This window comes from Lactuca sativa, chromosome 6 (genome assembly GCF_002870075.4).
Source record: "Lactuca sativa cultivar Salinas chromosome 6, Lsat_Salinas_v11, whole genome shotgun sequence".
NCBI lineage: Eukaryota > Viridiplantae > Streptophyta > Magnoliopsida > Asterales > Asteraceae > Lactuca > Lactuca sativa.
The window spans coordinates 20,895,720-20,909,004 of record NC_056628.2 but is presented as its reverse complement, the minus strand read 5'-3'; the positions used below and the strand labels follow the sequence as shown (position 1 = coordinate 20,909,004).

The 13,285-nt window shown below is 35.1% G+C and overlaps 1 protein-coding gene across 2 annotated transcripts; it reads left to right on the top strand.

The window, feature by feature from the left end:
* Nucleotides 1-8,911: 8,911 nt before the first annotated feature.
* On the top strand, nucleotides 8,912-10,816 carry LOC111900010 (protein THYLAKOID ASSEMBLY 8-like, chloroplastic). Of its 2 annotated transcripts, none has more exons than XM_023895891.2 (3): nucleotides 8,912-9,067; nucleotides 9,768-10,229; nucleotides 10,328-10,816. In XM_023895891.2, the coding sequence occupies exons 2-3, from the start codon at nucleotides 9,792-9,794 to the stop codon at nucleotides 10,715-10,717; spliced, it is 828 nt and encodes a 275-aa protein (XP_023751659.1). In that variant the 5' UTR covers nucleotides 8,912-9,067; nucleotides 9,768-9,791; the 3' UTR covers nucleotides 10,718-10,816. The 2 variants fall into 2 exon arrangements, with proteins under 2 accessions (XP_023751659.1, XP_023751660.1); XM_023895892.2 differs by having other exon boundaries at nucleotides 8,913-9,067; nucleotides 9,765-10,229.
* The last annotated feature ends 2,469 nt before the right edge of the window (nucleotides 10,817-13,285 follow it).

The following is a 13,285-nucleotide window of genomic DNA, read 5'->3' as shown; positions in this document are numbered from 1 at the left end:
ACTCACTACTAAGATGAATATAGATGGGATCTTCTTGTCTAAGTTTGAGATAAACAAAAAGCTACTAAATTCACTTCCGAAATCGTGGGATATGAACGTGGCTATCATCAAGAAGACAAAAGATCTCAATCATCTTAGTATTGCTGATGTAATTGAAGAGCTTGACGCTTTGAAGTGTGGAAATATAATGAGTTCTGCAAACATCTCGGTCAATGAAGTTTCATGTTCTCAATCATGTGAAGTTTCATGTACACTATCTAGTGAAGATACGATTAAATTTCTTCGGGAACAAATTGATTTATTAAAAAGAGAAGTTGAGGACCTGAGATATGAAGGATATCAACTCAGGAAAGGACAGAAACCCCTGAAGGCTGAATTAGAAGCAAAAACCAAGGACTTTAGGAAGCTTCAGGAAGATTATAGCAACAAGTGTGAAAATTATGACTATATTAAGAGACAACTTGCTGCTGTAACTGAAGAACTTGACACTTTGAAAATTAAGTGTGGTAAAACAGATGTTAGTTTTAAAAATTATACTGCATCAAGTCAGACAGTCGAGTCCTTATTTGAAACCCAATTAAAATTCAAAGATAATCAAAAAGGGGGTCTAGGGTATGATAGTGTTCTTCCACCCTTCAATCATAACTACACATCCATCCCCATGACACAGAAAGAAATTGACAGGGAGGCACATCTTCAATATGGAAAACCAGCTGGATTTGTGTCAGGAGGTATTCAAGTTAAAAATACTAATGCTTCTACTTTATGTGCAGGTAAAGTAGTAGAAGATGAGAACAAGGAGAAAACCATTGAACAAACAAACAACTCCTTGAGCTCTGAATTTGTTGCTTTGAACTCGGCTGCTTCTAATCAACCTGCCGTTGAGAAATACAGGCCTCTAATTCCAGCACAACAGAGTGCTTGTTGTAAGTGTGCATGTGAGAACAATAAAAGTCAAGGCAAGGATACGCCACTAGGGGCAGGAAGAAACAACTTCCTAGTGAAGAAACATACATGTTTTCATTGTGGAACACCTGGACACATTGCCAGAAAATGTCCTAATCGCGCATACGTTCCCTGCTATGCACAAGGCTGGCAGAACGCGCCAAGAGGGAGATTTTTCAAAAGAAACCACTCAAGGTCACGTTCAGACAATGCCGACTGGAATGCCATGAAGGCCAATAATTCAACTCCCAAGGCCAAGCATCCAACTCCCAAGAACAAGAAGGGAATGCTGGCCCAGAAATCTAGTTTAAGAGATGTTCCTGTGAAGCCAAGACCGGTTAGGTCAAAGCCATCTTAGCAGCCGACTTCAAGTTCTAAATCAAGTGCCGAGGCACCCATCGGATCGAACAAGAAATGGATTAAACCTGAATATAGATGGGTACCAAAGGTGAAAACTCCCAAATCTTCTAATGACTCTAATATTTCATCGTCTTCTGTTTGTGATAAGCAGGATATGTCATGGGAGAGAGTATCGTGCAAGGATGACAAAGGTCGACCCAGTTTCAAAATGGACTGGGTTCCAAAGACCAATTAATCCCGCTGTGTCGGAGCAGCTATGGAGGCATATCATCAGACTTCAGTTTGTTGGTAGTGGCTGTTCTTGGCATATAATTGGGGACATCTCTCAACTGTACAACATTCAGACCTTTGTTTGAGAGTATGTGTCCTTTTGCGGGAAAGGAAGAAAGGAAGAGATCAAAAATGGGGTTAGTGCTTAATGACATGAAGAATTTTCGGATCTATTCTGAGATTACGCGTGCCGTTCTCAGACCTTCTGGATGCAAATTCAATCGGTGACTTATAGTTTGAGTTTTCTTCTCTATACTCCTGAGTTTTTCTTAAGCTGATTCGCTTTAAAGACTAATTTTTGTTTTAGGATAGTTTAAATTTGCGCATTTACTTTCATTTCTCTCCTATGCACAAATTAGGGGGAGAAATAAAAACAAAACAAAAATTAGAAAATTTAAAAAAATCCAAAAACATTACAAAATCAGAAAATCAAAAAAATATGGTGTTAATGGAATGTGCTTGCATGAGATGTTTTGGGAAGTGATATAATCATGTGATAAACAGGAAATTTGAATCTGTGTAAGGGATTGAATCTGAATTGTCTAGGCTTTGTGTTCGATGTGCTGGTAGGCACAAAAGATTTAAAATGGACTTGACTAGGCATAGATAAACTTAAGGAATCTGGAGACTTGAAAAATCTTGACCTAGATAGATCTATTTAACCTGACAATACGACGCTCGGATAGGTTGAGCAGGGAGATATACATGGGAATCTATCGGTCACATTAAATAACCCGTATCTAGAACTATGGATTCACTTTTCCTCGATGTGCGGATTCTATCCTTAATTCCGGTTGGATGGGGTGACTGGGGAATTCCGATAAACTAGGTCTGTATAAGGTTATTTTCTTTCTTTCTATCTATTAGACATATGTTGCCTCCTTTGCGTGATCGAAAGATCCGACCTGGACTGTAGCATATGCAAGTATATCTCTCTGCATCTTCTATCTATGCAATTCTTTCCATCTGTTAGCCATATACTGTCTCCTTTGCGTGACTTAAAATCCGACCTGGTACACAGTATATGTACCATTCTCTTCTCAATCCCTCTAAAAACTTCAGTTAGTCATATGTTTCATCCTTTGCGTGATTGGAAGAGATCCGACCTGGATGTACAACATATACATTCTAAATCTATCTTCTCTCTTAATAATTGTCTGCTCACCCGGTGTAAGGAGTATTCTGGAAGTCCTTGATGGCTGGAGCATATCAGGAAGCGGGAAACACGTTCTAGTACAATTAAAATTTGTATGTAGATCTCGCTGCTCAATTTAGGTGGACAACAATATCTTTGGTCGTCGTCAGCTGAATGGTCCTTAAGGAATATTATCTAGGAACTTAGGATCACATTGTCGTGTCACTTATAATATGTCCTAATTTTGTCACAATCTCTCGTGTTTAAGTGGACCACAATGCCGGCGATTGACCAGATCTATTCATGAAGGGAGAGGTACTGATAAACGGATAAAGGCTGTCTAAGAACTTTGATCCCAAATCACTCTTAAAGTGAGCTATTATTTTTGTTTTTGTTAAGTTTGTTCATAGTGTTCTTCTAATTTAAATATAAGGGGGAGAATTAAAAAAATAAAATAAAAATTAATAAAAAAAAATTCGAAAATCAAACAAAAATTAGAAAATTCAAAAATCCAAAAATATTTTTGTTTCTGTTTTAATTTGTGTGCTAAGTTTTCTTTTAGTTTTGTTTTGTCTTGAAAAGTGAATTCAGGTGTAGATGAGACTCATGGAGTTTGTGTCGAAGATTTCTGAGCCAAGGCTTCATCCGTGAGCATCGAAGAATTCTCATTCGAAGGAGCAAGAAATGAAGACTATTCTTTCAAATTCAATCTTTCAACCCCAGAAGCTAGGTGAAACTAAAATTGAAGATTATGTGACAGATTGCATTGAAGCCTCCTCAATCAGTCTGCTACTATCTATGAACCTGCTGAAGTGATCCAGAAGATTTGTTCTCTCTAAAGTTCTCTTTGAAGATTCTCAAGCTGAAAGAACCATTTTTCAAGAATCTCTACAAGAAGCCTCCTTACATAATGTGCGTTAAATGTAAAATTCTGAAGAAATGCCCAACTGCTCAAGATGAAGTCATTTATTGAAGATTCATCAAGTTCATCTTGAAGCTGTGAAGTCATCGAAGATAAACGCTAAAGCCAATCTCCAACTGAAGATTAACAAGAAAAGCCAGCTACTTTTTAGGGGGAGCTTGTTGGGTCATTTAGAAAAGAAAGTTATAAACCAAGGGGGATATTGTTGGGTCAAAAATATGGTTTATACTTTACTTTTCTAGGAAAATGTATTTTTGTGTCTTGGACCGTAAACAGCTAGGTGTTTACGACCGTATACGTGTTTACGGCCGTAAACCCATTTACGGTCCATGTTCAGTTAGCCCATATTCCATTGTATATATATATATATATATATATATATATATATATATATATATATATATATATATATATATATATAATAGGTGTTAGGGGTGAGGAGTAGAGATTGATGAAACACAAGGAGTGTACGGCCAAGAGAGAAACTAGAGAGAAGTTTTGTGTGTGTGAATCTTTTGTATCCGGATCTTCATTCTAATCAATTCATACATAGATTCATCATATTCTTCTTCTTCTTCTCTTCTATTTTATCTGACATCATCCGTTTGATTGGGATTCCGCACCATCAAACGGATTTGATTGATACACAGGAAAATTAGGGACTTACACTGTTACCCATTGAGTTGAATGGTTTGGACATCGTACTAGGAATGGATTGGCTTAGTTCCAATGATTCCGAGATACTGTGTAAGAAGAAGATAGTGAGAATAAACCCACTTGGGAAAGAGTCATTTGTGGTGTACGGGGACAAACACATAGTGAATTCTGGAATCATTTCCCTGATGAAAGCCATAAAATGTTTGTCTAAAGGATGAAGATCATACTTGGAATTTGTGATAGATGCTAAGAAGGAGAAGAAGGAGATGCAGAGAATACCAGTGGTGTGTGACTATCCAAAAGTCTTTCTTGAAGATCCTCCTGGATTTCCACCTGATAGACAAGTGGAGTTTCGAATAGAATTGTTGCCAGGATCAAGAATAATCACGAAAGCACCATACAAATTAGCATAAACAGAGATGAATGAGCTTATAACGCAACTTCAAGAGTTGTTGGACAACAATTTCATTAGACCTAGTTCATCGCCTTGGGGAGCTCCGGTGTTATTCGTGAAGAAGAAAGATGGAAGCATGAGGATGTGTATAGACTATAGAGAGATAAAAAAAAGGCAACGGTAAAGAGTAAGTACCCATTGCCAAGGATCGATGAACTATTCGATCAGCTGCAAGGTTCGAGCTATTTATCAAGGATCGATCTTAGGTCAGGATATCAACAACTGAAGGTGAGAGAGCAGGATATTGAGAAAACCACATTCAGAACGAGATACAGACACTATGAGTTCTTGGTTATGTCATTTTGACTAACCAATGCTCCAACAACATTCATGGATTTTATGAACAGGGTTTGTAAACCATTCCTCAATAAATCTGTGATAGTGTTCATAAATGACATTCTGGTTTACTCAAAGAGCCAGCAGGAGCAAGGAAAGCACCTGCGAGAAGTATTAGAAGTTCTAAAGAAGGAGAAGTTATATGCAAAGTTCTCTAAATCTGATTTTTGGATTAGAGAAGTCCAATTCTTGGGTCATGTGGTTAACCAAGAAGGAATAATGGGTGACCCAGCTATGACTGAAGCTGTGATGAACTGGGAATGACCAGAAAAGCCCCACGGAGATTCAAAGCTTTCTAGGATTAGTTGTATATTACCGCAGATTTATCCAAGGTTTTTCATCGATACCTGCTCCATTAACAGCTTTGACCCACAAAGAAGCTACATATACATGGAGTGGAACACATGAAGAGGCATTCGAGAAGCTAAAGAAGAAGTTGTGTGAAGCACCAATTCTTTATTTACCTGACAGAGTTGAAGACTTAGTAGTTTATAGCGATGCATCTGGAGTTGGGTTAGGTTGTGTTCTGACCTAAAGGGATAAGGTGATAGCATATGCATCGAGACAATTGAAAGAACACGAAAAGAACTACCCCACTCATGATTTGGAGTTGGCAGCGGTAGTATTCACACTAAAGATATGGAGGCATTATCTTTACGGCACGAAGTGCAAACTATTCACTGATCATAAAAGTCTCCAGTATCTCTTTGATAAAAAAGAATTGAATATAAGACAACGACGCTGACTAGAGTTACTCAAATATTATGATTGTGAGATACTTTACCATCCTGGTAAAGCAAATGTCGTAGCTGATGCTTTAAGTCAAAAAGTAAACGTGGAAAGAAAACGCTTGAGAGTGTTAAGAATTGAAGTTGTCTCAACGATTGTGGAAAGCATCAAGAAAGCTCAGGGAGAAGCTTCAAAGAAAAATGACCGAAAGGAAGAATGTTTGGGCAAAACGTTGGTGTTCGGTACAAATAGCCAAGGATTGAAGATATTACAAGATAGGATTTATAGGAGGAGTAAGAGATCTTATGATGGAAGAAGCTCACAAAACCATGTACTCGATACATCCCGATAGCACTAAAATGTATAGGGATCTGAAACCCTACTATTGGTGGCTGACGATGAAGCTCGATGTTGCAAAGTATGTGGATGAGTGTGTAACATGTGCGAGAGTTAAGGCACAACATTAGAAACCATATGGGAGTTTAGAACCTTTACCTGTACCCATGGGTAAATAGGAAGACATCACTATGAATTTTGTGACTAAATTGCCCAGGACAAAGAACGGACACGACATGATTTGGGTGGTCGTGGATCGGTTCACTAAGAGTGCACACTTCATAGTAGCCAATGAAAGGTGGTCTATGGATAAGCTTGGAAAAGCTTACGTGAAGGATGTAGTAAGAATTCATGGTGTTCCGTTAACGATTGTATCAGATCGTGATAGTCACTTCACATAAAGGTTTTGGAGAAGCCTACAAGAGGAGATGGGTACGAAGTTGTGTCTAAGTACATCCTACCATCCACAGACTGATGGTCAAAGCGAAGGAACGATTAAAAAACTAGAAGATATGCTAAGAGCATGCACCCTAGAATTCCAAGGTAACTAGGATGAACACTTACCCCTGGTAGATAGCCATTCAAGCATCAAGATTGCACCTTATCAAGCTTTGTATGGACAAAAGTGTCGTAAGACGTCATGTTGGCTTGAAGTTGGAGAAAAGTAGTTTATGAGCCCCGAGATAGTCCATCAGACTGTTGAAAAGCTGAAAATGATTAGGGAAAGGATGTTAGCTGCTCATGATCGTCAAAAGAGTTATGCTGACAAGAAGTGACGACCGATGACATTCGAAGTTAGAGATTCGATTTTGCTTAAAGTCTTGCCGTGGAAGGGACTTGTAAGATTTGGGAAAAGAGTAAACTTGAGTCCAAGGTTTATTGGACCGTTTAAAGTTCTTCGGAGGATTGGGAACCAAGCTTACAAGTTAGAACTACCAGAAGAACTAGATGGTATTCATAACATTTTCCATGTGTGTTATTTAAGGAAGTTCATGGGAGAAGTTTGCGACATAATTCCACTTTCAGAGTTAAGGATGGATGAAAATAAGAGGCTAATTGAAGAGCCGGAGGCGATTGTTGACCGTAAGACAAAGAAGTTGCAACGCTAGATGGTCGACTTAGTGCTTATGCGATGGAAACATACGAATGGGCCAAACATCACCAGGAAAACGGAGAGTGACATGATGAGTCGCTATCCGCATCTGTTTGTTAATGCATGATTCCGGGATGGAATCATCCTATGGGGAGAGAATTGTAACGCCCGTGTTTCGAGGCTAAGCATTGATATAATGATGTAATAGTTAGGTTCAACAAATGTAGCTTATTTTTGAATTAATAAAGAGGAATTACTTGAATATTATGTGGATTATGTGATTTTATGTGCGTTATACTTATTTATAAGATATAATAAATTAAGAATGAAAATAAGCGTCAAAAATAAAATAATAGATAAACCCGATATCTATGAAGAAAGTTGTAGTGGTTTTGACAAGGATTCTAGAGATATAAAAAACGCCGAAATCCGAGCTATAACGAAGAACTTATGATCTGTCGAAGTTTCGCGACAAAACCAACACGATGCTGTGTGACGTAAAAAGTGAATTTATGATAAAGTTCTTTTTAGCCTTAGCGACCTAAACAAAAGTTGTAGTATACGTTAAACCGAGAGTGTGCATAAAAAGAACGTCAAAATCTGACTTCGTATGAGGAAGTTATGAATTTTCTAAGATTTGGCATAACAATGTGCAGTTTGGAGTTCGAATGTTAGATTGAGCGATTTTTAGCCGACACAACCTAAACGAGAATCGAATATTTCGTTAATAGGAGCTCAACGATAAAAAGACAGACAAAACGGACGTCGGATGACAAAGTTATGAATTTTTAACGAATTTTTCCTGTCCCGGCCTGTTAAAAATATAACTTAAAAAATAAAGTCAAAATTAGCCAATGGTGTCTAAAAGAAAGTTGTAGAGTACATCTCTACCTACACGTGGATATAAATAACATCGAAAAAGGAGTTGGTATGCGAAAGTTATGAATTTTAGAAGTCGGGAGAAGAAATTGTGAAGCTGTCCGAGGGGGAATGCCCCGTGTAGAAGAAAGGAAAGCCCCGCGTTTGGATACTAGGTCCGGAGTTAGCCACGCCTCTCTATCCGATGATTGACACACATTTGTACGAACCTCGTACGAGGAACACGCTGCGTTCCTCCGAGGAACGCCCTGCGCACCGAGGCTTTGGCCAACTATAAAAGGAGGTGCGAGACAGCCTTAAACCTCACACCTTAAACCCATTCTTCTTCTCTCTAAACCTCCCAAACACCCCCTCAAGCCTAGAAAACTTCCCTAGCACTAAAAGAAAGCCCCAAAGCGCCCCAAGGCTAAAAAAAAAGAGTTTTTCAGCTCTGAAAGTTCTGCACCTGCAGATCCCAGTTTCCAACAAACCTTCCGGTTTCGTCAAAGGAAAAGATTCCAATTCCCTTGAATTCTTGTGTTTGATCGGAATTTTTTTTTTTTAAAGAACTTGTAGTCCAATGGTATTCGGTGTTGTCTTTCTTTTTGAGTTTAAGGTTTAAGTCTTACTATTGACATAAGTAAAATAATTTATGAACACTTAGTTTAATATCAGTATATTTGTCATTTCAATATATATATATATATATATATATATATATATATATATATATATATATATATAATTTTTTTTTTTTCTTTGAAACAAAAATTCATATTCCTGTTCACCGTCCTAATGGAATTAATTGCTTCTTAACATGGAGGAAAGCATATTACGATTTTGCCCTAACAAAATAGTATCATACGCTTCATCTGGTAAACCTTGATATCATCTCATTCGCGTTCAGCCGACAACCTCTCCATTGCGTCTTCTCCACTTCGTCACAGGGTCGTTCAACGAGCTTCATCGCAGGTAATCTCTCTCTCTCTCTCTCTCTCTCTCTCTCTAATCGCATTTTATACATTCGAACCAAACAACCCCCTCTGAATTCGACCCCAAACAGAGCTACCGTGACATCGCTGGAGGGTTTTTTTTTCCTTCAATCGCTAATGTGACCCCTCTGATATCATGATATCAGAATCTGAAAAAAATTCCCTTTCTTTCTCTTCAATAGTTTTATTAGTCGAACTTGATTTATAATGGATGTGATTTCGGGATGCTTTTTTGTTGTAAAAAATCGAGTCTTTTTTGGTTCTGAATGGGCCTGAACCATACTTCCATACTTACCAATGAGATAGTGAGAAGTGATCGAATTCTCACTTTGTTCTTGCTCTTGATCGTGATTGATTGGTTAATATGCATAATTGGATTATTTGACATAACAAAAAGTAGTCTGATGTTTACCCATACCAGAAGTATCCCTTTTTGTAAATCTTCCAAGTTTGTCATAGTTTAAATACTGATTTAGGGAGTTCTTGATCATACACACTTATTTGTCTAATTCATTGTATCAAGTATGGTTGCTAATAACATTTTTTGAATCGATAGAACAGAAATTCTGCTGTGGTTTCATTTTCTTATGTGAAAATAATTTGCTTATGTGAAAATAATTGTATTGCGTCCACATACTTCCTTTTGATGTGATGCCCAAATACTTCCTTTTGGACAGCAGGTGTTGGTTTTCTCAGCAACTGCAATGGCAGCCATTGGAGGTCCATTGAGGTCAAAACTAAGGTCATCCGTCTCCTCATTTCTCCATCATGACATAATAAGAATACCCATATTGAAACACTTCATCTCTTCTTATTCTTCTTGTCCTACTCCTACATCACCATTAGCATTCAATCACACAACCAACACTATTTACAATACCTGCCATTGCCAACACCAGCTTCATACATGTTTGAGGCCTCGCCATTACCATGATGGCAGGCCTAGAGGTTCCCTTTGGAGAGGAAAGAAAATGATTGGTAAAGAAGCTCTTTTTGTTATTTTGGGGATAAAGAGAGTCAAAGATGATGAAGAGAAACTAGACAAGTTTGTTAAAACTCATGTATCAAGGCTCTTAAAGATGGACATGGTTGCTGTTCTTAATGAGCTTGAACGCCAGGAGGAAGTGGATCTAGCTGTCAAGGTTTTACACTTTTTCTCACTCTCCTTTAATCAATCAATTTCATTACATTTTAGTTGTCTTTTTTTTTTCAAATATTATATATGGATTTTTTTTTTCAGATGTTTTGGGTGATTCAAAAGCAAGATTGGTATCAGCCTGATGTGTATCTGTACAAAGACTTGATAATCTCATTATCTAAATCTAAAAAGATGGATGAGGCCATGAAGCTATGGGAAAGCATGAAGAAGGAAAATTTATACCCTGATTCTCAAACATACACAGAAGTGATTCGTGGGTTTTTGAGATTTGGATCTCCTGGAGATGCAATGAACATCTATGAGGATATGAAACAGTCTCCGGACCCACCAGATGAGTTGCCATTTAGAATCCTACTCAAGGGGCTTCTTCCACATCCCCTTTTGAGAAATAAAGTCAAACAAGACTTTGAGGAGATTTTTCCTGATCAGAGTATTTATGATCCCCCAGAAGAGATATTTGGATTGCGTTAAGGTATCAATGTGGATAATAGCAATATGTAACCTGAAACTTATAAAATGCTTACATGTGTTTGATTACATATGGCTATTATTAGTAAAGAAGTTTAAGTATGTTGCATGTTGCAGAAGAGATATTACATGTTGAGAATGTTTGTATGTTGCTACTATTAGACTTCGTAATGGGGTGGGTTTGGAGCGAATTGACATTGATCCAAACACTTTTAATAAATTTTCAAATCCGATACAAACCTGCTCCATAATCAGTAGGGTTTTGAATAATCAAACTCATACCCTTATCCACCGAATTAACATATATCCAAACCTGCCTCGTAATCCGTAGGTTACTTGAATAATCAAACACATTTTTTGTAAAATTTAAACTAAAATTTATTAAAGAAAACAAATGTTGATTTAGAAAATCCATTACATACTCGAGGGCTTTCGATTGGAATTAAAATCATTATTGTTGTAACTTCTAATTGATTTTTGACCGTCGATTGCATTAATAAAGAAAACAATTACAATCTTTCTTCCGGTTGATACATGACGATGATATACAAATGAAATTGTTGATTGCTTGATCAAATACAAATGAATGACATCATGATATTTAGTAGATGATTGGAAGTCTAGAAATCGACTCCTCCAGAACTATGTAAAAATAGTTTAATTTTTTTGGCATTTTCTCTTTGGACTTTCGATTTGAATTAAAAATAAACTTTGGGTAGTATAAATATAAATATATAATTCCAAAATTTATAGGGGGCGGGTTATAAACGGAGCGGATCGATTATAATCCATACCGACCCTTTTAATAGAAAAGGTTGGCGAATACAGGATGTTAACAGGTAAATGGATCAAAAACTACGCTTCAAATCCGTATAATTGTTAACAGTTTGGATCAAATCAAACTCACTTTGCCAGACCTAAGTTACTATGGGTGATAGAAAAGTATATTTATGAGTTTTACATTGCATATTTTTTGGTTTGGATCCTTGGAATAACAAAAATATGTATATTTCTCTCCAACTAATAACACTAAAGATCTATGTGTATATGGGGAAAATAGTAAATTATAGAAATGGTCACTGTGGTTTGATCGAATTTGTAGGTTTGATGCATAAGTTTATAAATTGATAGGTTGAATCTCTATAGTTTTTGAATATTGCAATTCATTGTTTAACATAACAAGACCAAATTATCTTTTTTATTTTATTTTTTATTTTCTTATATATATATATATATATATATATATATATATATATATATATATATATATATATATATATATATATTATTTGTTTTATTTATTTATCTTTGTTTTTGTGGTTTCAAAATTGTTTAATATTTTTGCGTTTTATTTGAATATAATATTTAATGTTTTTTTCCGTTTTACATTATATAAGGATTTTTTTGACATTTTATTTGGATAAATAGATTAAAATAACTCGGATAACTATCAAACCTCCAATATGATTATTAAATGTTTGTTTTTTTCTTTTTCTTTTAACGATATATATATATATATATATATATATATATATATATATATATATATATATATATTAGATTGAATTGTTTTACTTTGTTTTTCTTTTCGAAAATAGTTATACAAAAAAAAATTATTTCCGCAATAAATGAAGAAACACTGATATATAAACGGGTGTAAATGAAAAACATATAAAGCCATAAAACCTCTTAAAATTGAATAAAACAACAAACACTAACATATAAGTGAATGATGTAACAAAAAACACATAAAAAACAACATTAAAGGATTATATTGGATGATTAATAATTATCCGGGTTATTATTTTAATTTGTTTATTCAACTAAAATATATAAAAAAAAATCATTATATGATGTAAAAGAACAAAACTTAAAAAAACATCACATAATATATTCAAATAAAACATCAAAAATATCCGGGTTATTATTTTAATTTGTTTACTCGAACAAAACATAAAAAAAATCATTATATAATGTAAACGAAAAAAACATTAAAAAACAAAATCAAATGATATATTCAAATAAAATATAAAAAGTATTAAAAAAAAATTTAAACCACAGAAACAAAGTTAAATAAATAAATCTAGGAATAAATAATAATATGATTTTATATAATTTAGATAATTGATTAAAAAATAAAAATAATTTAATAAATAATCTATCTTAATTATATTAAAATAGAGATCAAATAAAATCTATTTTATATATATATATATATATATATATATATATATATATATATATATATATATATATATATATATATATATATATATATAAACTGTTAAAAGAAAAATAAAAAAGAAAGTGTAATTTTATCTTTTTAAACCAGCAATGCAATATTTAAAAACCACAAGATGCAACCTATCAACTTTTAAATTTGAGGACCAAAATTTCGAATTCAATCAAACCGCAAGTACAATTTCTATAATTTACTCTATGGAAAATTAGATTTTTGGTTTATACTTATAGGGAAAATGACACAAATGCCCTACGAACTTTTTCGGCTTAACCTTTTTAGTCACTTAAGTTTTTTCGTGGCTTTATTAGGGAACCAAGTTGTGGCAACCT

What these genes read in the sequence shown, in the direction of transcription:
- LOC111900010 (XM_023895891.2), top strand. Translation starts at nt 9,792, where the DNA reads ATGGCAGCCATTGGAGGTCCATTGAGGTCAAAACTAAGGTCATCCGTC. An exon ending in AAGTGGATCTAGCTGTCAAG is followed by an intron (nt 10,230 to 10,327) that starts GTTTTACACTTT and finishes TTTTTTTTTCAG; the next exon opens with ATGTTTTGGGTGATTCAAAA.